The sequence below is a fragment of the Eucyclogobius newberryi genome, unplaced genomic scaffold (assembly GCF_026437365.1).
Source record: "Eucyclogobius newberryi isolate DKJ021-1_F unplaced genomic scaffold, fEucNew1.0.hap1 SCAF_1, whole genome shotgun sequence".
NCBI classification, from domain to species: domain Eukaryota; kingdom Metazoa; phylum Chordata; class Actinopteri; order Gobiiformes; family Gobiidae; genus Eucyclogobius; species Eucyclogobius newberryi.
The window spans coordinates 32,414,001-32,435,459 of record NW_027315723.1 but is presented as its reverse complement, the minus strand read 5'-3'; the positions used below and the strand labels follow the sequence as shown (position 1 = coordinate 32,435,459).

Here is a 21,459-nt window from a genome sequence, read left to right as displayed (position 1 = left end):
GGAGCAGGAGCAGAGCAGGAGAAGGAGCAGAGCAGGAGCAGGAGCAGAGCAGGAGAAGCCTGTCTCTGATTGGCTGCTGGGGACACGTCAGTGAAACTCAGATGTACAGTCATCCTCCTCCTCTTCCGTGTGCGTGCGCTCTGACACCTTACAGCGCCTCACACTCTTACAACTCCTTTGGTAAGTCAAGTAAAGAGTTTACGCGTCTGCTTTATGACACTGTTATAAGACAAACACGCGCTCTAACGTTCTTCTGTAACTTCACAGGAGCGCGAGGGAAACAGCTGGACTTTAGGGAGTCGTCACTAAAGCTCTGACACTTGAGTCACGCGGACTTGGATTGTAGTTTTACGCACGCGAAGCAATGTTGCGGCCTAAAGCTGTCACCGCGGGGACAGAGGGCTGACGCGGGACAGAGTGTTGACGCGGGACAGAGACGCGGGGACAGAGGGCTGACGCGGGACAGAGTGTTGACGCGGGACAGAGACGCGGGGACAGAGGGCTGACGCGGGACAGAGTGTTGACGCGGGACAGAGACGCGGGGACAGAGGGCTGACGCGGGACAGAGTGTTGACGCGGGACAGAGGGCTGACGCGGGGACAGAGGGCTGACGCGGGGACAGAGACGCGGGACACAGGGCTGACGCGGGACTACGAGCCTGCACCGTCGTGTGAAGGTCGCTCTCCCGGAGAAGATGAGGTTCCGGCTGCTCAAGAAGAACCTCCTCGCGCTGCTTGGAGTTTCTTTTGTAGTCGTCACTCTCCTGTTCACCACGCGCGTGCTGATGGTTCCTGAGAACGTCACTACGGAGCCCAACATTGAACAGAGACAAACCTTTGGCTCTGCGGAAGCGGTGAACTTTAACTTTGACTCACTGCCAGAGTTGAAAAAGGCCGTTTATAACGCGAACTACCGGCAGTGCGTCCTGAACGCAGAGCGCTTCCCCGGAGAGCCGCAGCTGGTCCTGGTGGTGCAGGTCCACAACAGACCTCAGTACCTCAGACTGCTCCTCGAGTCCCTGCAGAAGGCTGCAGAGGTGCACAGCTTCCTCCTCATCTTTAGCCATGACTTTTTTACGGAGGAAATCAACTCTATTGTGCAAAGCATCACTTTTTGCAAAGTACTGCAGATCTACTTCCCTTTCAGCACGCAGCTCTATCCACATGAGTTTCCTGGACAGGATCTAAAGGACTGTCCCCGAGACATTTCCAAGGACAAAGCTGTGAAAACAGGATGCTTGAATGCCCAACACCCAGACTCGTACGGCCACTACAGAGAAGCCTTCATCACTCAGACCAAGCACCACTGGTGGTGGAAGCTGCACTTTGTGTGGGAGCGAGTGCATGTCACGCAAGGATACAGTGGCTTTGTGGTCTTTTTAGAGGAGGACAACTACATCTTACCAGACTTTTATCATTTCTATAAATCAATGGTTGAGTTCAGACAGAGGAGCTGCCCACAGTGTGAAATGCTGGCCCTGGGGAATCACAACGGGTTTAAAGATTTCACACAAGTGTCCAACAAAGTGATGTCCACAGGCTGGATGTCCACCAAACACAACATCGGCATGGGCATCTCCCGGGAGATGTACTACAAACTCATGGGCTGTAATGACGCTTACTGCACCTATGACGACTACAACTGGGACTGGACCCTGCAGCACCTCTCTGGGACCTGTGTGTCCAAACCCATCAGTGTGCTGGTGGCCCAGGGTTCACGGGTCATGCACACAGGAGACTGTGGACTGCACCAGAAGGACAACTGCAGACCGGAGTGGGCCATGCAGAGAGTGGAAGAGAGCCTGAAGATGACCAAGGACGAGCTGTTCCCTGCTGCTCTCACTCTCACCACTGCAGAGGTGGCAGAGCACAAGGCCCACGTTAAGAACGGAGGCTGGGGAGATGTTCGGGACCACACTCTGTGCAAGAACTATGCCAAACGCCTTTAACTAACGTACATCTGTGCTTGACAGTTCAAGGATTGGAGACTCAGGAGGGTTAGGGTTAGATATGGGTTGAAATAGAATACAAAATCAAACTAGTTTTCCTAAAATGGGCCAAATGTAGAAAGAAAAGCGTTTGATTACCAACGCTGCACAGTTGCCAAAGACTCGTTCTTCTTTTGTAAATATTCTGCAGAAGCTCACATCAGGATTATACACAGCAGTTATACACGCCAAACAAATGCTTTTGCACAACAATGTATGAAACCAAATGTAATTATTAGTAATCAGTAATTTTGTTTTGCCATTAGACCACTATTTTCAAAATTCTGTTTTGCATTTTATTTATAATAGTTTATGGTACCAGGTCTAACAGCCAAACTACTGTGAAAATGCACGCGTTTAACACGCCAAATGGAGATGTTTTTGAACAACTTCTGATGCTCTGCTTTCTTCATCACAACCACTGATCATCTGCCCTGCTCAGCACAGCACCTACATTGATTTTTTCCTTCTCTTTATATTGACTTTAGCGTGATAGCGACCTTTTGGATTCTGTTTGAAGGTATGCTTCAAATCTACTGACACGCTGACATGCATTTTTGTGTGTTGTTACATAATAAGATAAGATAAGATAAGATAATCCTTTAATATCCACACAAGGGGAAATTTCGTTGTTACAACGCAATAGAACAGGAGGAAAGGACGGATTATAGGAAATTTCAAAAACACACTCTTAATAGAACTCTTAATAGAACAAAACAAAAAAACTCTTATTAACAAAAACTCCTCACCTATCTTAATAGGGAATGGATTGCATATTTTATCAGCAGTAAAATGCCTATGTCATAACCCTTAAGTAGATTTTGTTGATATTTTAAACCGTTTTATGTAACTTAAATTGACAGTGGTAATAAACAGAGGTGAAATAAATGCATATGTTGTAAACTGTGTACAGGAAAATCAGTAACATCTTCTGTTATCATTATATACATTTCCTTGAATTATTTTGATAGATACTGTACTCTGTAATGTAATGTTGTTGATAATTTGTTGAAATGTAATGAGGATGAAACCAGTGAATTTTTTTCAACCCAGGTGCCTTGAATCATCACTTGAAATGACCATTATGACTGTTGTTCACATATTGATGAGGGGAATGGGCAATAAAAGAGATTTTATTTTTATTGTGCGTTGTTTGTTTACATTCCTTGGTCACGTTGGGGTCGTGCGAGGGCCAGGGTCAGACTTTGGGAGGGATGTCATGTAGCAGTGGTGGTAAAAAGTCGAACAAAAGGGAATCTGATCCGAGACCCGAGGCATTTAAATCATGTGCGTCACGTGATCCGGATCCAGGCTGCTATTGGTCACCTCCAGTCCAGTGTTTATTTCCGGAAGTAAGTTATTCTCAGTTGTGTCTATTTCCACCAGGTTGAACACATCTGTATTATTCCACGCCGTGATCGAAAGTAAGGTATGATTTCTAAAGATTTCTCTGAACATTTTCTACTATTAAATTATGTTTTTTTGGGGAAATTATAAATGTTTGTATAGATAGCTCGGTGTGAGCTGCGTTAGCCGTTAGCTCTCGTTTTTATATCCACGGAAAAAAAACATTGGATCTATGGACAGGAGCTTGAATTGTTATAAAAATCAATTATGTCAGTATGAACTATTGTCAACAGTATCTCTGCGTGTCTGGACAACAGTACAAACGCATCTGTAATGTGTTTGTTCAGTGTGCTAGGTTAACACTGATGCTAAGCTTCTGTAGCATCACAATAGCATCACAATGTACCGATGACTGCACCACTGACCTGTCACTGCTCATAATTTCATATAACTCCATTTGCAAATATGTGATTCATTTTTATATGAATATACACAGAACACCGTGACGACAGCATGTCACTGTGTTATTATAATCCCTTTAGGTGTGTCTGCAGCTACAGAATGGCACATTGGTTTCACAGAAACCCACTGAAGGCGACTGCGCCCGTGTCTTTCAACTACTACGGAGTGGCAGGAAGTCCAGCGGCCAATAAAATCTGCAAGTGAGTCTTATCTGTATTATCTGTGGACTGCCTGTGGCTCTGACCTTCGAGTGCAATATATCTGACATTATTCTGACATTAACTGATGGTGAATAAGGTGCTATTATTCACTTGTCCCACAGTGACCTGAGGACCACCAGGGCCAGGCTTCTGGACATGTTCACTGACATCACCTGCACCCCTGAGATCATGAAAAATGCAACGGACGCATACTTCTCTCTCCTGCAAGGTGGCATCAAATTTCACTTTTTATTTATTTATTATCACATTGTTTTCATCAGAACTTTTGAACCTTTGAATGGGGCGACAGTAGCTCAGTTGGTTGAGCTAATCTGATGAAAGTCGGCACTTTGAATCTAAATTGCCTGACGCCAAATTGATATGTGTAGCACTGGGTTCTTCTCATGGGTTTATGACCTCATAAATATCTATGAAAATACAAATATCTATACTTCTGCTGCTAAGGTTAGTTTGAATCCTGCTCCGGACTTAAAACATTGGGTTTGCTGTGTGATTTCAGCTCTCACAGATGAATACTGTTGTTGTGTCAGGGGCCCCCAGTGTCTGCGTGGTGTATGAATGCACAGTAACGGTGGTTCCTGGTTGTAAAATGCTTTAAGTGCCTTGAGGATAGAGAAGTACCATTTAATTCCTTATTTTTTGAGGATTATCCAGTTTGCAGCAATTCCAAATTTGGATTACAATTACTGTGGACAAGATGTCTGTCCTTACGCTTCAAGCCATGTCAATAATTTACAGGATTTTGAGCCATTACTTTTGCTTTGCTCTGCGGTTATTGCCTCTAACCAGTTGTCTATTTTGAATGCTTACTTTTCATGCAACACTAGGCTTCATTTCATCTCTGGATGGAAGCACACAGGACAACAAGATGCGTTACATCCAGAACTTTAAATGGACTGACACTTTACAAGGGAATACACCAAGGCAAGGCAATCTATGAAATACTTGTGTTGTGTAAATTCAAAATACAGTAAATATCTATAAGGGTGTTTGATATTACATATGAATTATGTTTAGATGTTTCTAGAGATAATGTTCAAATTATAATAAATTCTTTATCGAGTTCATATTTTTCTACAATTTCTTTCTTGTGTTGTGCAATTTAATGTATATTTGTAGAGCCTAAAACACGTGTTTGTGTTTGTTGAATTTAAGTTAGAAATTAAAACGTGAAACTCATTTTTTATTTGTAATGCAATTTTTTAAAAATCATTCATACTGGTCATAAAACCAAACTGTAAACGAGCTGTCATTGCTGTCTCCCCACAGTGCTCAGCAGGACATGGTGTTTGAGCTGGTCTCCATGTCGTTCAACGTCGCGCTCTGGTACACCAAGTTTGCCTCCAGACTAGCGGGAAAGGAAAAGTATGTCAATTTGTCAATCGCATTAACATTTTGAGAAGGCAGATATTGTTTGAATCTGTAATAATATGCGTGTTTGACAGCATAACAGAGCCTGAAGCTAAAGATGTGCACCGAAGCCTGAAGGTGGCGGCTGGAATTTTCATAAATCTAAAGGTGATTTCCGTGATCAGACTCTCTCAGTCCTCACCTCCAGTGATTCTTGTAAATGCAAAAAAACACAGCAAATGCAAACTCTGTGTTAAAGTTATACAGAAGATGCTCCCAAAGTCTCTTCTCACTGGGAATGTCAAGATTATCAGGTTAATCGATAATCGGGATTATTATGGTCACAATATAATTGTAAAATAAAAAAATAGTAATTTTGACAGTTTTAGAAACAAATTTAAGCTGTTTTAATTCAAACTATAGTTTGGCTGTTTTTGCATACCCGGTATTAACTTTTATTTCTTCATTAAGAAAGTTTGCAAAACTGGTCGAAAAAATTAAGGAGGTGACATTTGTTTGATCTTAGTCATGGTGAATAATCATTAAAACTGTGATGTGTTTTCTCACAATAATCGTCTCGCATAAGAAGTATTATTAAAGATGTACATTTCTTCCCGTCTTCATTGAGATGTTAATGCCTTGTCTGGAATGTTCCACATTATGGCATTTAACATCTTTATCCCCTTGGAGACGAACAGGTCAGATCTTTGATTGACAAAAAGATCTGACCTTTCTTTTTTTAAGCAATTAAAAACTTGTAATGTGATGGATGCAAGATTATACCAGACCATTAAAACATGCCAGGCAAAGCAACATAACTTCATCCATGAGGCAGTCAGGTCAGAAAAGTTAAGTAGTGCACCTTTAAAGTGCTTATGACATGTTCTCATGTTTTTATTGTTATCGTGATACTTTCCTTGGTGGGATAGAACCTCTGGTAAATATTTTCCAGTTTACAGAATCATTTAACAAATAAAGGTGTTATCAGGTTATACATATTTGTCTAATCGTAACTATTTGTGGAATTACCTCTTACATACGTCTGTCACATCTGTTGCTCATCCAGGAGGTACAATTATAAACTGTCTAACCTGTGATATGCACTTAAGCATTTCAATTAGATTGTTTTACCTCAGACTTTCAAAAAGACGGACTCACTTAACGGATTTGTTTAATATCAGAGAAAATCCTTGTTGACAGCATCTTTTCATATTGAACATTAACATCATTTTAGATTTAGAGCAAACATTGATTCAAATTCCCAAAACAAATGTTGCATTGCGAACAAACCTAGAGACAAATGTTTTCCCTCTGGTTCTTCCTCAGGAGGTGCACATCCCTCGTCTCATCACTCCCGCAGAGAAAGGCCGGGACCTGGAGCCGAGGGTCATGGACGCTTATATCATCCAGTGCCAGGCAGAAGCACAGGAAGGTAATGATCAAAAAACCACATACAGTACGATCAATCATGATATTAATGGTTCCATACATGTTTTTGAACAGTGACAATTGCCAGGGCCATTGAGTTGAAACACAAGGCTACGCTTATCGCAGCGCTGGCTTATGAGACGGCTAACTTCTATCAAAAAGCTGGTCAGTGACACATTGATTATACACTCACATACACAATTACAGACAATGATATGTTTAAATAAAGGTGAATGTGTTTGCAGATCACACACTGAACACTCTAGAGCCTGAATGCAGCAGTAAATGGAGGAAGTACCTGCAGCTCAAGCAGCATTTCTACATGGCCTATGTGAGTTCAAACACTAACCTCAACATAATGGGATCATTCAGAGTCCGATTAGACATATTCCACCAATGGAGCATCGACATCTGAGAATGAGCTGAAAAGGAGCATCAGTCGTAATGCTTTTATGATCTGACTGACTGAGAGAAGTCAATAAAATGCTGTGATCCACTGACACGTCTTCAGGCGTGTCAGTGGATGGTGGAGCACGTGGCTGGTCTCAGTTCCCACATGAATAAAAGTCACTTTTGAACTGTATTTGGACACAGATGTGAGCGGGCACATGTTGAAACTTTAAAGTGAGTCTTGGCAGTTAAACTGGTTCCGACCAGTCCCCCTGCCAACAACTGACTGTCACAGCAGCACAGGTGAGGAGAGAGCTGAAGAGGATGAAAGTAAGGAAGGCAGCAGGACCTGACGGCATCAGCCCCAGGCTCCTTAAGTCCTGAAATGATTATGGAGCATGTCTTCAACATGAGCCTGAAGCTGAGGGTGGTACCACAGGTCTGGAAGGGCACTGGTACCAGACAGGAGGTCAAGACACCGCGCGCCAAAGACCTCAACAGCTTCAGGCCGGTGACTCTCACGTCCCACCTGATGAAGACGGCTAGTCCTGGACAACCTCCGCTCCACCGTGAGCTCAGCCAAGGACCCACTGCAGTTCGCATACCGGTCTGAGTGGAGGACGCCGTCATCTCCCTGCTGCACCGCTCTCTCTCTCACCTGGAAAAGCCTGGCAGCTCTGTGAGGATCCTGTTCTTCGATCTTTCCAGCGCCTTCAACACCATCCAGCCGCTGCTCCTGAGGGACAAACTGGAGACGGCTGGTGTGGAGTACAACCTGGCAGAGTGGATCCTGGACTACCTCACAGACCGACCCCAGTTTGTGAGAGCCCGGAACTGTGTGTCTGACACTCGGACCTGCAGTGTGGGGGCGCCCCAGGGCACTGTCCTCGCGCCCTTTCTCTTCACCCTTTACACTGCAGACTTCAGACACGACACGGACAGCTGTGTCCTGCAGAATTTCTCTGACGATTCTACCATCATTAAACTCATCACAGACGACGATGACGCGGAGTACAGAGGACTGGAGCAGGACTTTGTGGACTGGTGTCAGCGGAACCACCTCCTCATCAACGCGGGGAAGACCAAGGAGATGGTGGTGGATTTCCACAGACGCCACCCCACTGCCCCCTCACCAGTGAACATCCAGGGACGGGACATTGAGAGAGTGACTCATACAAGTACCTGGGTGTTCATCTGAACCACAAACTGGACTGGACTCATAACACAGACGCACTGTACAGGAAGAGCCAGAGTCGGCTATACCTCCTGAGGAGACTCTGGTCTTTTGGAGTGACAGGGCCACTCCTGAAGACCTTCTATGACTCTGTGGTGGCATCAGCCCTCCTGTACGGTGTGGCCTGCTGGAGCAGCAGCATCACAGAGAGGGAGAGGAAGAGGCTGGACAAAGTCATCAAGAAGTCCAGCTCCGTCCTGGGCTGTGCTCTGGACTCGGTGCAGGAGGTGGGGGACAGGAGGGTCCTGGCTAGATTCACATCTATGCTGGACCATGAGTGTCGCCCCCTGCAGGACACTCTGTCCGCTCTGGAGAGCAGCTTCAGTGAGAGACTGATCCACCCTCACTGTGTGAAGGAGAGGTTTCACAGGTCTTTCCTTCCTGCTGCTGTCAGACTTTATAACAAACACTGCTAGTCCTGAACACGTTTAACTGTCATACCCATGTGCAATACTGACATAATCATGTGCAATACTCTAACATAATGTCAATCATATTGGTGTAATATTCTCCGTCCATATAACTGCTGTAAATAAGAGTTTTACTTTTGTTATATTCTTAATTAAAAATAATAATAATAATAATAATAATAATACGAGGTTTTCTATAAGAGCTTTTCTGTTAAGAGTGTTTTTTTAAGCTTTCTATAAGTTATCTGTTCTTTTACTTCTGTACCTACTTTGTGTTGCAACACTTGAATTTCCCCATTGTGGAACAAATAAAGGCTTCTTATCTTGTTACTATGGCAACTCTAATCAATGTGGCTAACCAGAGTTGGCTCAATCTATGGATGGAATGGAACTGAGGATTCGATTCTCGATTGCCCAAATAAGTGAGACTTTGACATGATCTCGCTTCATGGAATGTTTTGTTGTTCTGTGGCATAATCAAACTTTCAGATGAGATTTCAAAATGACATGGCCAAGTTCAAATTTATTTATAAAGTACATTTTCAAACAACCATCAATGCCCCACTGTGCAGTAAGAGGTGAACTAAAGCACAAGAGTTTAATACAGAATAAATATCTCAAAATAGAACATTTTATTGCATTTAGACTACAGTTGACTGATTTTGCAAATAGTTTTAACTATATAAACGATAGGAAATAGCCCTTCACACTGAACTCTCTCTATCAATTCATCAACATTGATATGAACCCACAAAATGTTAATTCACTGTCATGTCTCCAGGCTTTCTGCTATCATGGCCAGACACTCTTGGCTGGTGACAAATGTGGAGAGGCCATTCGATCCCTTCAGGAAGCAGAGAAATGTATGTATATCTGTAATCTACATGTGTACATTTGGTTGCACTGTCCTGCTCGGGAAAACAAACTTAAACAAGTATTGTATTTCCGGATTATAAATCGCACCAGCCACAAAATGCATAATTTAATTTAATAAAAGACCAAGAACAGACATTTCATCTTGAAATGCAATTTAAAATAATAACAGATTAGAGAACATGGTGAATAGGTGTACGAATGCTAACGCTAACACCTTCAGCTACATGACGAACGGACAGAACTGTGGTAAGTGTCTGGTATGTTAACGTAACATATTAACAGTTATTCAGATAACTATAGCATAAAGAACATGCTAACAAGTTTGCCAAAGCATCAGTTTTACCCCAAATCACTAAATCCATTGAATTCTTCTTCCTCTGTGTCACTTCTAAACAACTCCACAAACTCTGGAGGTAGAGGAAGTACTGATTCTTCTTCTTCTGCGTCACTTAGAGCCTAGAGCGCCCTCTTGTGGTCGTCAGTGTGAAATTAACAAATAATATCGCACATAAGTCGCTCCGGAGTATATATTGCCGGACAAAAATATGTAAAAATGTGCAATTTATAATCTGGAAAATACGGTGCTTGGATCCAGCTCTGTTTCCTGTGAGCTCGTGGTGGCTCGTTGACATGCATGTCCCGTTGACATGCATGTCCCGTTGACAAGCATGTCCCGTTGACATGCATGTCCCGTTGACATGCATGTCCCGTTAACATGCATGTCCCGTTAACATGCATGTCCCGTTAACATGCATGTCCCGTTAACATGCATGTCCCGTTCATGTGTTCAGGTTATGCCCGGGCTGAGGCTCTGTGTAAAGAGTATCGTCAGACAAAAGGACCGGGGACCACGGCGAAACCCTCCGAGCAGCTGTTCTTTATCAAACTGGGAGGCGTCATCAAGAACACTCTGGAGAAGTGTCAGCGAGAGAACGGATTCATGTAAGTCACTCTCAGTCAAAACAACACTTCATACATAACGTATAAAGTATAAACCTCAGATCTAAGGAATAGCGGCGTTATATCAGAACGTTCACTACGTATAATGCAGAATTGACTTTTTTGTGAAATGTGGTAAAACGTGCCTGTAAATGTTGTGGTTGATGTGGAAGGATCGCAAAAGGTAAATGGGCTGTGAAAGTAAGTAAGACAGTGTTGAGGTGGAAAGAATACACGTTTAATACTGTGTTTTAAAGTTAAAGAGCAGGTTTTATGGGTCGAATGTTCTGTTCGGTCCGATTCTTTAATGTAAACACACAATCAGTGCTGTGGAAAATGGATCGATGTAATGAACCAGTTATTATCCAAAACATTTACCCATTAAGTGTGTGATAAACATGAAAACAAATATCTCTATATGTTTGGAAGGGTTTCTTTTACAATATTTTACCAATGTATCATAAATGGGCTAAAATGTGCCTCTTGGTTGGGCTTCAAGTATTGCACAACAACTGTCAAATTAACCACAAGTTCAGAAATATCACGTTATACCCCCCCTAGATACTTTTTTAATGTTATTTTTAACTAATAGTTACATTTATAGACTATTTTCTGTTTATCTCCAAAACAACGATTTCAATATTGTACATTTTTTCAATACATCTTCCATCTCTACCTACGTTTTGAATTCATCACGATACAAAAGTCATTGTACGGATCAGTTGGAGGCAAAATCAGTTAGTTTTGTGTATTCTAACCCAAAGATGGAATGAGTGCATTGACGACTGTGTGTTTCGTCCGTCAGATACTTCCACAAGGTGCCGGCAGAGGCGCCCACGCTGGAGCTCAAGGCCAGTTACGGTTTGGCAGAGCCGGTTCCCTTCGAGCTGCCGCCTCTGAGCGAGCAGTGCACTCCAGAGGTCTACGCCACCTTCGACCTGACGAGAGGCGCCAAGAACGACAAGGTGAGAAACGCCATGAGCTTTGTGCTGAGTGAGTGCTTTTTTAGTTTTACCAAGTGGGACCACGGAACCTTCTCCCATCCAATTATTAGGCCCGAGCGCCACAAGCTGGCGAGAGGCCTATTAATCTCGTAAGGCCGTGCGAAGCACGGCTGCGAAAGTGCGCACGTAGTGCGCACGAAATCGAGCGCGAAGCGCTCGCCCACTTCCAAACACTCACTAACGCACTCCTCCACTCATGCACGCCCCGTGCATACTAATTAGTTGTAGGAAAATGGAACATTACCGTTGTAAACGGGCGAAGCCCGTGCAAAAGTTCGCACTAAACGAGCACTTTACATTGGGATGACGACCGCGAAGCGGTCGTCATCCCCATATAAAGCACTCATTTGCGCTAAGTAGCTCACGAATACGTTCCCCATCTCTTGCATGTTCCGTGCATATAAGCATGTAATGCAAAAATTGAACATTATTACTGTATAGAGGGCCAAAAACACAAAGTGGGCGGAGCCCACTCAAAATTATCGAAAGTACCCGTCAGTGACCAGGGACCCACACCATGAGGTAGGAAAGCGCGAGCGCTTTCCGAAAATGTATAGTTTATGATATTTGAAAAATGGGAAACATTGTTTTCGCATCGGAATATTATTCTTTCTTTCTTTCTTCTTCTTCTTCTTCTTCTTCTCGGGACCAACCCCCCTATTTTTCACCCAGTGAACATTGACGAAAAGTCACAAAAATTTGCACACCTCTAAAAATCGTGCCTCTCTACATTCTGGCTATTTCCCTTTTCTAAAATAAAAAAAATTGGCGCGTCAGCGCCACCAAATGTACCAAAAATGCATTGAGAGATGAGAAATGACCCAAAAAAAATCTGATCGTAGAATCATGAAATTTGGCGCAGAGGTAGATGGTGACAAGAGAAGTAAAAAATATTATTACGGCAACGCCGTCCCCCGAACCAAATGTCGGCCTTATTGCTTCAAAAATGGCTAAACATGACTTCGGAGTTTTTCCAAACGTCGTACTTTTACGAACTCCTCCCAGGGCGTTGGCCCTAAAAAGCTGAAATTTGGTGAAAATGCTACTGAGGAGTGGGACATCAAAAGTTATCCAAATTACATTGATACCTCTCACGGTCTCTGTGCGGCGAAGCCGCAAACTGTAACTAAAATTTCAGAAATCTCCCATATTTAAAATTTCTGCCGTTTGCGCAGATAAAGTCCGAATTGCATCAAATTAGAATCAGTTGTTAAACTCTTTGCCCTAAACCTACTTGAAGTGAAATAAATTCATTTGGCGCCACAGCGCCCCCTACAGATTTTATATGGAGGTTAAATGTTTAGTTTTGCGAAATTATATGAAATTTGACACACAACTCAATTTTAGCATCCCCATCAAAAAAGTCAATGAGACCCATGTCATAATTGTTATGGCGTTGCCCAACGATGACCGAAACCTTTCATGTTATTCCAATGGGGAAATCGCCAGAACATGTTTACACTTTAGACTTTCACAAACTCCTCCCAGGGCGTCAGCCCTATTAACCTGAAATTTGGTGAGACTCATCTTCAGGACCATCAAAAGTTATCCACATTTTCATTCAAAGAGTCACGGTGTCTGTGCGGCAAAGCTGCACATTTTGCCAAGAATTCAAAATAAAATAGCTTTTTGATGGTAAAACAAAGGGGAGAAGATGTGACAGCGTCACAGATTCAGCAGTAGGCGTAATAAAAGGACAATTGGGGCGCGTTAGCGCCCCCTCCTCTTGCGGCGTGGCGGCGGTGTGGCGGCGGCGTGGCGAGGGCCGATCATTGCCGCTTGCGGCTATATTTATTATTATTATTATTATTATTATTATTATTATTATATAAACACATAACGGATTGCTGAAATGGTTATAGCAATTTGGAAATGAAGTAATCAGATTATCATTTTGTGGTAAAACGTGCCTGTAAAAGCACCTATACTTTTGGGAAAGTTTAGGTGCAAAGTTTGGATGTCCGCGTCGGCGTGAACAGATTAAAAGAGAGAGGCTAAAGAAGGATGTCTTACTCTACAGCACAGATGAGGCAGAAAACAAAGCTTAGAATGGAAGAAACACTCGCAACACAGATTAGAGTTAAATGAGTTTACCAGTCCACCTTTTCCACAATAAAAGTCTGTAAAAACGAGTGCATTATTGACTGAGCTTGTCCCGTGCCCCCCAAAACACAGATGTAAAATAAAAATGTAAAAGACTTCTCACATCTAGGTTTACCGCCAGTCCCCCAACAACCGGGCCGGAGCCCAAAACCGGGCCGGTGACCAACTGCTTCTTGAACCCAGAGGAAAATGTTATATATCCTATTTTGTTTTTTTTGGCTTATTGTTGCGACATTGTCTTTTACTATTACAATATGGTGTCAATTAATCTAATGGGTAACGGGATAAGGCTAATACAAAACTGTACAATATTAAGGTGTGTATATGCCGCTATTACTGGCCCTGCCCCCTTCAACTGGTTGACAAGAAAAGGGCGAGTGCAGTGACATCTAGTGGTAAAAGGACGCCTATGCTGTTGATGCAGCTGCGCATTAGCCCTCGTCCATCATTTTAACTCTCTCCTCACACTTCTTCCAGCTCTTCACAGGCCGTTGTACAACACATTTTAGGGCTTTAATTTTCATTGCAATCCACAGAACTGTCTTGAGAATTTCCTTTAAAGCAACCTGGCTCTTTGTCACTTATTTCCTCTTTCAAATCTTCACAATTCACCCAATTTCTTGTAAAAGTTTCCATTTTGCATCGTTTTATTCTTTCCAGGCCAAACCTAAAGACGAGGAGGTGAAGCCTGTGAAGGAGCCGGACCTTAAGCCTCAGAAGGACACGGGCTGCACCATCTCCTAAACCCCCCCTGTGCGGACCCCCCCCCCCCCCCGTCACCATAGAAACGCCAACCATCTTCCTCCATATAAACCGCAGGAACATGAGCTTCGGCCACATATTCTGTTCTTACTTATGTATTTTATCAGAACCAGTCTAATTCACTAATTCAAATGATGTGATCACAAAAATAATGATGTAATAATGAGGTTTTTGTTCAATTATAAATAACCTTAAGTATTCAAATAACAGTGCCTTGCTCTTTCAGGTCTTTCTTTTGGCACTGGCACAATTCAAACACAAAAAACATAAGAAGAAACCTAAAGTCAATTGACCAAAACCGAACCATGTGCATATTTAGTATTTTAGATATCAAAACACTATATAATGTATCTACATAGGCGTAAGATTAGTTAAACCAGTGTATTTTTGGCGATGAGACTGAAAGTTTACTATTGTCGACATGAATTGAATCTCAAAGACGTAAAGCAGCGGTGACAGTTCTAGCTGTAGCAGTTTATTATCTATTACACCTATTCCACTCCACATGTTTGTAGTAATGGCCCCGTTTCAACAACAAGGACAGAAAACTCTAACTCTGACCTAAAATTGCGCTTACGAGGGAATTTATTTTGTAATTCGGCGCACATTTTAAGCAAAGACTATGATCTAATGATTGAAATGTTATTTAGTGAATATGTACACGGAGATATTAAGTGGAAATTCCAATTCTGAGTTTGTTAGATCCATTTGGTCAAACGGGGCTTGTGTGTAGAGTTGTTTTGTATATAAAATAATGTAGCTGGTTTCACTTATATTCATTTAAAACAAACAAAAAAAATGTAATAAGCTTGTTTTTTAAATTATTTTACCTTTTACATATACGTACATTTCTTAATCGAGCTTCTACAAGGCCAATTTGACTCTTTTTACTCTTTTTCATGCAAAATCTCCTGCAGCCTCTCACCATAAGTATGTACTGTACCTAAAGAGGAATTGGAGCGTAAACATTCAAAGGGATGACGTCATGATAGCCACGCTGCATGTCTCCAGATAACAAAACTTAATTGCTGGAAGCTTGTATAAACTCATTATTTTGCATTTAGTTTTTGTCCTTGTACGTTTGACCTAAAAACTCATTCACATTTGAATCCACTGTAACGCCTTTGCACTTTAAACTGCTCTGCATTATAGAGATTGTAGTGAGAATCTGCTAAATATTGGCTAATGTTTTCTTATTATAAAATCTGGCAATCAACATTTTCCTTTTTTTTTAATGGTTTCCCCCCAAGAGTTCAGTGTACGTTCTCTTACATTATTCCTCTGTTATTGCCCTTCTGTGAGAGTCATTTCTGAAGGTATTAAATCCAGATGTAAAACGTTTTGCTTGTCTTTTGATTGCATAGCTGAACGTAAATGATCCCAGGAGGAAATGACTTGGACTGAGTGGTTTCAAAATACAATTCAAAATAAATCATCAATAACAAATAAAAAGGAGAAAAAGAGCTAATAACAATCTAAAAATAATACTATTTAAAGGATGATGTAATTTTCTGGTGGATGATCTCTCTGCCACCTGCTTTTCTCCATGAAAATGTTATTGCTTTGCCTGGAATATTCCACAATATGGCATTAAACGTACCTGTCTTGCATTATTGGTGCTTTACTCACTTAAAACATGCTTTCTTACTGTGAGGAGTGACACCTCTCCATAGATCGGACCTGTAACTTGGCCTCTTGATGCCACCGGTTTGTCTCCATGAAGATACAGTATGTACACATATGTAATGCAATACTGTGGAGTATTCCAGACGGCTGTTTCATAAAAGTAGTGCAGTAAAAGCAGACTTCTCTCTTGACTGAGCAGAAAAGTCTCACTTCCCACCTCCACCAAGACCCTTTTCAGACATAAAGACACATGTGTTTGGTGAGACATGAAGAGAGAAGAGGAAGAGAATTAAGTGAGTGATCAAACAAACTTCATAACACGTACTCTGCACATGAGTATTTCACTGTGACAAAGCAGCAGGCTCAAAAATCAAATCTACTCATAATGTGCTGCTCTGTTGGGTCATTTGTAAATTACACACATATTCAATTATGTTGAGTTTTGACTTCACGAAACGATCAAAAGATCTCAATATTGAAAAAGAGATACCATATTTTCCGGACTATAAGTCGCACCAGTCAAAAAAATGCATAATAGAGAAGAAAAAACACATAAGTCGCACAATTTATAGTCCGGGAAATACAGTAGTTTTGTGCATATTTTTCATAGGAAACATTAGATACAAATGAACAAGTAGACAAGGTTAGGGTTACATTTTGTAAATATATTGTTTTCACAAGTTAAGTAACATATCATAATAAAACTATATTTGGGGATATTGATATCTCTATGGAGACAGACTCCTAGAAGTAGCAGCGAACCAATTAGGTGTTTAGTTTAGAGTACTTTTCCTGCAATTTCTTTAAAAAAAAATAAGAAATGTAAGCCAAATAACAAGACTCAAGAGAGAGAAAGAACAACAACACAAAAACCAGTGCAAAACCTGTAATTCCACAGTGTATTTCATGATATTTTGTATTGTGAAGTAAAAAAACCCACAATGCTTTCATTTCAAGCACTGTGAGCAACATAATCACTCTTTCTATGGTTTACTATCACTTTCTTTTTACTGAATGTTCACTTTGTTCCTGACACATTTGAAGGCGGAAGGCTGTTAAAAATTTAAAAAAATAGAAATGTGTACTTTGCCCTGTGTCATATGTCATCTGAGCCAACAGGAAGAGGTGATTACAGGATTCCCCACATTGCAACAGGAGCGAGCAGTGATAAACCAGCAGTGGCACAGTTTACATTGCTGTGTTTGACTTCTCCTGTTTCAACTCTGCATCCTGTTCAAATCCACACAGACAACAACATGGGGACATATTTACACTCCTGAGGAAAACTGAAGACAGATCCAAGCCCATGAACTACAACCACCGAGAAGTAAGTGCTGCCACAAGCTTTGACAGTAACACTGAGGAAACAAGAAGGCACTGGCAAGTTATTTAGTTTGGAGAAGTTCAAATCTCTCCTAAAAGTTAACCCTTCATATGCTAAAAGCTACATGCTAAGACACAAAAGTTTGAAAGAAAGCTACAAGACTTGGATTCAATCAAGGCAGACATAGTAAATAAGTAAGAAAGAAAGTTAACTTCATTTGTATTGCAATATAGTAAGAAAGGTTTTCAGATATTGGCTGATGTGTTTCATTCTTGACTTTCCCTGATGATTCTCTTAGACATCTGTGGTGTTTGTTTGGATCCCCTTTAGTTATAATAACTGTTCTTCCTGAGGTCCACATAAAACAACTCTTAGACAATTGGATCTCAAAATGCATTACACAATTTCACACATTTTGTTAATAAAAGTTAATTTTACAATGTTTCAATTACATTTATTTTGTAACGCCCACATGTTTGACCCACATGTAGATGTTTTTCCCTTAAGACTTTAATTCAGATATTCAAAAGACCTGTTTTAATTTAACAATATCCAACATTTCATGACAACTTCTTTATTAAGTATAGCTTTATTATTTTTTATTTTAAGATGTTTTCTTTCTTTTTTCTAAGGGGAAGCTGCATGATATTAGTATTATTATTATTGTTATTGTGATTATTATCATCATCATCATAATCATCATCATCAGTTTTTGAATATTTGAACATAGCATAAAACACAAAATATGACAAGGGAAAAAAGGGAAACATACGGTGCAACATATGTACAATGATAAAACAACGTATCTAAAAGAAAAAAGAAAAACAATTTAAATCTTTCATAGGATACAGGATACAGCTGTAGTGCAGAAAGTGAACAGTGCAGTGAGTGATTAAATTATAGTTAGATTACAGTTAAAGTGACAGGTGTTCAAGAAGTGTTCATGAGTCCAACAGCAGAGGGGAAGAAACTGTTCTTGTAGCGGGAGGTTCTGGTCCGGGTGAACCGTAGCTTCCTGCCTGAGGGGAGTGGCCTCCTGCCTGAGGGGAGTGGCCTCCTGCCTGAGGGGAGTGGTTCAAATAGTCCATGTCCAGGCTGAGAAGGGTCAGCTGTGATCTGACCTGCTCGTCCCAGAGTCCTGGAGACGTACAGGCCCTGCAGAGATGGAAGTCTGGGGGAACTGTGGCTTTCCTGAAGTGCACGATCATCTCCACCGTCTTCTGGGCGTTGAACTCCAGGTTGTTACCGCTGCACCAGGACACCAGCCAGTCCACCTGTCTCCTGTAGACAGACTCATCCCCGTCCAAGATGAGCCCGGTGAGGGTGGTGTCGTCCGCAAACTTTACGGAGTCGTGGCTGGAGAAGAGCAGAGGAGAAAGTACACAGCCCTGTGGTGCTCCTGTGCTGATAGTCTAGAGTGTCTGAGACATTCTTCTACAGCCTCACGCACTGCCTCCGATCCGTCAGGAAGTCGGTGCTCCCCCTGCAGGTGGAGTCAGGCACGGTGAGCTGGAAGAGCTTGTCCTGGAGCAGAGCAGGGAGGAGGGTGTTGCAGAGCTGAAGTCCACAAACAGGATCCTGGCATAGGTTCCCGGGGAGTCCAGATGCTGCAGGGTGAAGTGGAGTGCCAGGTTGATGGTGTTGTCTACAGGCCTGTTAGTTCTGTAGGCGCACTGCAGGGGGTCCAGCAGGGGGGAGGTGTGAGACTTGAGGTAGGGCAAGACCAGGCGCTCAAATGACTTCATGGGGTCATATCAAACCTACAGTAGAAGGTGTTGAGTTGCTGAGCCAGTTTCCGGTCATCTGCTGCCTGGGGGGCTCTGGGCTTGTAGTTGGTGAGAAGCCGAAGCCCACTCCACACAGAGGCGGGGTTGTTGTCGGAGAACTGCTCTTTCAGACTCGTATTGTACTGAGATCTAGCTCTCGACACCTCCCTGCTAAATCCATACTTTGCGTTTTTGTAGCGCTCTAGGTCTCCGGCCCTGTGCGCTGCCTCCTTCTGCTGCCTCACCTGCCTCAGTTTAGGTGTGAACCAGGGTTTGTCATTATTGAGAAACACTGAGGCAGCCGTCCGCGGCGCCATCTTGTATCTTGTATGATACAGACTTCTTCAAAGTATTTGTCCTATGTTTGTTCTATTCTAAATTGTAGCAGTAAAAAGCCATGCAGGAAAGCCAGTTCGGAGCTGCTGAAGTGTCCCAGCAAAAAAGAGTCATTCATTTTACCAGCGGAGACACACTGGATTTGGACAGCGAGGAAGAAGAGGAGAAACCAACATTATTTAGAGACAATGAACGCAAGGTACAGTACATCTCAAACATGCAGCAGGTTGTACTTTTAAATACCACATCAGTCACATGTTTGTTCCTTCTGTCGTCAGGGGAGGTTCAGGAATCTGGCCATGCGAGTTGGACGGCTGTCACTGCTCGGTAAGTTCTGTGCACGTCTCAACAAAACCAGGGCAGGTTTAGCAATCCGGAATAACCTGGGCAAAACATAACAAAGCAGTAGTCTACAACAACTCCATCTAAATTAGTGGGGGAAAAAAAAAGTGTTGCCAAAACATTACGAGTACAACATCAAAATAATCAACCACCAAGAGTTGAATCCATTTTTGAAGGCATGAAATTGTCTCCATGATGGTTTTTGATTATAGTGTGAGTAGAATTGTGTGCTAATTATGTGTTTGTTTTCATCAAATGTAGCCTGTGACTTCCTGGGTGAGAGAATGGCTGGATTTCTCGGGCTGAGAGACGCCAAATACCAATATGCCATAGATCAGCACCAACGGAAAAGCAAGGTAACGTCACATATTCATCACAAATCATCACCAAATTATTGCAAAATCATCACAAAACTATCACACAATCATCATTAAGGGGCCGAAGATTATAATTTAACCCTATGTCTTTCGCAGTCTAAATTCACATTTGGTCTAGAGTGGCCTTTTTATAACTGTACATTTTATAAAGAAAAAAGCTGTGAATTTATTGCTGACGATACGCGCAAGACATGATTTATAGAGCTGAACTTGTAGTTTCAATTTCTTTTTGTTTAAATTGCTAAAGGGCAGTTGCTGCTCTTAATCTAAATAAAGTGACAAATAAATGCTGAAATAATAAGTTTTTCATAATATTTATTGAGGACTAGCCTTAATTAAACAACAGTTGGTCTCATTTATAACATTTTAGGCAGAATTTTCACCAAAACACAATTTCCTTTAAAACTTTCTTTCTATTTGGCCCTGCGACAAGTTGGCCACTGTCCAGGGTGTACCCCGCCTAAGGCCCGAAGTCACTGGGATAGGCTCCAGTCACCCGCGACCCCGAAAGGGAACAAGCGGTAGAAAATGGATGGATGGACTTTCTTTCTATTCTTCTGTCATCGTTCCGATCACAATCATTCTCATCCCTGGACCATTTTTTTCCCGTCTGTTAGATTACAAACTTGACACGAAAATTGACGACATATTTTTTTAACGTACATGCGCTTTATAACAAATTGTTGATCCGTTGGTTTAATTTGCTTGTGTTCCTGTTCTGCAGACGGTCGACCGTGACACCACAGATGCAGGGACCACTCCTCTGTCTCCCCAAGTAAACGCCAGTCGTTACGGAGCCACTGAGGATCCTGGACAAGAACAAATGAACGGGGAAGCTCCTCGTCCCGACCGGGGACAGCTCAACGGGGCGTACCAGGCGGAGGACGGCAACCGGGGATAGGCCTGAAAGACTTTGAATCACGTGGACTGCAGGGGTTTGGTGCAGACATCAGAACTTATTTTGCTATTTCCACAAGGGGGGATTTCTCACAACACATTCATGTCTTTGGAGGAGGAAGAGGAAGAGGACAAGCAGCCTTCACTCTCATTATGTGTTTAAGAAGGTCAAGTTCAAGGTCAACGGAAATGAGTGAATGAAGAATGACGACACCAGTCCATAAGAAGACTGTCTTTGTCGTTCTTCTCTAATTGAAGCGGCTGTTGCTGTGTTTTTT

General features: G+C 42.2%; 3 protein-coding genes across 3 annotated transcripts; all 3 read left to right on the top strand.

The window, feature by feature from the left end:
* The first annotated feature begins 627 nt into the window (after positions 1-627).
* On the top strand, positions 628-3,129 carry LOC140359331 (alpha-1,6-mannosyl-glycoprotein 2-beta-N-acetylglucosaminyltransferase). The gene has a single exon (XM_072444212.1). The coding sequence runs from the start codon at positions 695-697 to the stop codon at positions 1,946-1,948; it is 1,254 nt and encodes a 417-aa protein (XP_072300313.1). The 5' UTR covers positions 628-694; the 3' UTR covers positions 1,949-3,129.
* A 165-nt stretch (positions 3,130-3,294) lies between these two features.
* Positions 3,295-15,854, top strand: brox (BRO1 domain and CAAX motif containing). The gene is made up of 13 exons (XM_072444371.1): positions 3,295-3,411; positions 3,877-3,996; positions 4,119-4,225; positions 4,845-4,941; positions 5,287-5,382; positions 5,463-5,535; positions 6,694-6,799; positions 6,871-6,960; positions 7,041-7,126; positions 9,611-9,692; positions 10,497-10,647; positions 11,450-11,609; positions 14,412-15,854. The coding sequence occupies exons 2-13, from the start codon at positions 3,896-3,898 to the stop codon at positions 14,493-14,495; spliced, it is 1,233 nt and encodes a 410-aa protein (XP_072300472.1). The 5' UTR covers positions 3,295-3,411; positions 3,877-3,895; the 3' UTR covers positions 14,496-15,854.
* Positions 15,855-17,345: 1,491 nt separating this feature from the next.
* Positions 17,346-21,253, top strand: LOC140359415 (protein FAM177A1). Its single transcript, XM_072444336.1, has 5 exons — positions 17,346-17,466; positions 19,615-19,764; positions 19,844-19,892; positions 20,169-20,263; positions 21,009-21,253. The coding sequence occupies exons 2-5, from the start codon at positions 19,627-19,629 to the stop codon at positions 21,183-21,185; spliced, it is 459 nt and encodes a 152-aa protein (XP_072300437.1). The 5' UTR covers positions 17,346-17,466; positions 19,615-19,626; the 3' UTR covers positions 21,186-21,253.
* The last annotated feature ends 206 nt before the right edge of the window (positions 21,254-21,459 follow it).

Coding starts and splice junctions, on each gene's coding strand:
- LOC140359331 (XM_072444212.1), top strand. CDS start 695: ATGAGGTTCCGGCTGCTCAAGAAGAACCTCCTCGCGCTGCTTGGAGTT.
- brox (XM_072444371.1), top strand. CDS start 3,896: ATGGCACATTGGTTTCACAGAAACCCACTGAAGGCGACTGCGCCCGTG. Junction 5,383..5,462: donor AGACTAGCGGGAAAGGAAAA/GTATGTCAATTT, acceptor CGTGTTTGACAG/CATAACAGAGCCTGAAGCTA. Junction 11,610..14,411: donor GAGGCGCCAAGAACGACAAG/GTGAGAAACGCC, acceptor TATTCTTTCCAG/GCCAAACCTAAAGACGAGGA.
- LOC140359415 (XM_072444336.1), top strand. CDS start 19,627: ATGCAGGAAAGCCAGTTCGGAGCTGCTGAAGTGTCCCAGCAAAAAAGA. Junction 19,765..19,843: donor TTAGAGACAATGAACGCAAG/GTACAGTACATC, acceptor TTCTGTCGTCAG/GGGAGGTTCAGGAATCTGGC. Junction 19,893..20,168: donor TGGACGGCTGTCACTGCTCG/GTAAGTTCTGTG, acceptor CATCAAATGTAG/CCTGTGACTTCCTGGGTGAG.